This window comes from Branchiostoma floridae, chromosome 4 (genome assembly GCF_000003815.2).
Source record: "Branchiostoma floridae strain S238N-H82 chromosome 4, Bfl_VNyyK, whole genome shotgun sequence".
In the NCBI taxonomy this organism is placed as follows: Eukaryota; Metazoa; Chordata; class Leptocardii; order Amphioxiformes; family Branchiostomatidae; genus Branchiostoma; species Branchiostoma floridae.
Genome location: NC_049982.1, coordinates 16,000,604 through 16,002,391, shown reverse-complemented (window position 1 = coordinate 16,002,391; position 1,788 = coordinate 16,000,604). Strand labels below are relative to the sequence as shown.

Below are 1,788 nucleotides of genomic sequence, written 5' to 3'. Positions count from 1 at the left end.
AAAGCCCGATAGAAACGACGAAAAAAATCATTAACTATCATGCCAGAGACTCAACCTCTGCCTTGGAGAGTAGTTTACTTCATTGTAAAGACTTCATTGTAACGACAAAGGCCAAATGTAAAAGTGAAATACAGAAACTGCGTACATGCGAGAGGCAGAAAATTCTTCAGATCTCCCTCTCTTATTTGTCTATCCATTTTAAATTCTGTAGTTTCAAAATAGCTTCAAGCTTCGAAAATGTCGAGATATCTGTCATTGTACGAAGCAAACGTGCGCCGGCGTCTTGTTGCTTTTAGCTACTCTCCAAGTAGAGGTTAGGCTCCGGCTGTTTTTTTAACGATTTTTTAGTCGTTTCTATCGGGCTTTGTATTTTAGGTTTTGACACAGGAAGATAACGTTACAATATAAAATATAAATCCCGATAAAACGACCAAAAAACGTTTTAAAAAAAAACAGACAGAGCTTAACCTCTGCTTGGAGAGTAGCTTTTGGCTACTGGCCTCAGTCAGCTGCCTTTAGCCTGGCCGGTGTCTCAAACGATAATCGGATGAACTGAATGGTATTTCTGTAATATATGTTACATCTGGTGTCAGCAAAACAAACGTTACTTACCATCAACGCACACCGTGAAACGAAAGTTCCGTTATGTTGTATATAGCTTGCCCCGTGTAGTGTTGACTGTCCTCGATCTGAAGTCGTTCTGTGTGAAGTGAGGCAATACACGCCTTTTATAGTGTGTTTGTTTGCTTTATGCAACCAGAAACACGATTTGCGGTCAAGTCGGAACATGTATCCGATGATCCACTGACTGTTGTGCTGTATTAAACAGGAATGACGAAATCCCTACGGGATAGACTATCCTGGTTGTTCCCTATTTTTTTTTTCATTTTACAGAAAATACAGTTTGCTTCGGTAGGTAATATCTTCGTTGCTGTTTCTGTTCATTTCTGTTGTTCTTGCATACTAGGCCTCATAATCTGGCTCTAAGAACATGGAAAAGTGTTTTTATTTCCACACCCCTTCTTGTTGTTGGTCAGTCCTGCTTGTAGAAATCACATAATATGCATCGTTGCCTTATAGGGTTATGCAACTTGTCGCTGGATCGCTGCCATAAAAGGTGACAAATAAAGATGCCCACGACTCACCCATACGAAAAAAAAATGTCCACGTCAGTGCGATATGAAAATAGACGCTTCCGGAATCAGATAAGTTAACAAACACAGACCCCCTCCAATCAAACAAGCTTGCTAATTTCTTTGTCCATACAGTCAAAACATGACCAGTGACTACAGGTGTCCCCCGCGAAAGAAAATTAAACTGACTCATCAACTTAGAATGAATTAATGCCACCTTTACGTCACATACGTCCATACTGTCAACATGACGCCAACACCTTTCCCCACAGTCCAGGTAAATTCCTTAGTCACAACAAAAACATGGCGATGACGTAATGTTTGGTCAGGCGTCCACACAACGGCATGTTGGACCACTATTTTATAAAGGCGGAAAAGGAAGTACTTAACAACTTTGTCAATTAAGTGTCATAATTGACTTTCGTTTTTGGGATCGACAACAGCGCCTGAGGTAATTTTTGCATCGTTTAAAGTGTTGTTAATGATAAGTGACCAGATTTAAAGTGTTATGATGTAATTTACCTGGGGTTGTGTAGTAGTATATTGTGTACATTTGAGAAGTGTTCCGATGTTGGAAGAGTTACCATATCTATGCAAATGATAAACATTTCCAGTTGGTTAGAGAGGCCCTGTCGTAAAATAACTTATCGTTTGT

The 1,788-nt window shown here is 39.8% G+C and overlaps 1 protein-coding gene across 1 annotated transcript in view; it reads right to left on the bottom strand.

Annotated features, from left to right (window-relative positions):
- LOC118414156 overlaps positions 1-765 on the bottom strand; it is a 4,914-nt gene extending 4,149 nt beyond the window's left edge. Inside the window, exon 1 of the mRNA XM_035817998.1 lies at positions 613-765. Coding sequence (XP_035673891.1) covers positions 613-615 — 3 coding nt within the window. The 5' untranslated portion in view covers positions 616-765. The remainder of the gene's footprint in view (positions 1-612) is intronic.
- Between the last annotated feature and the right edge of the window lie 1,023 nt (positions 766-1,788).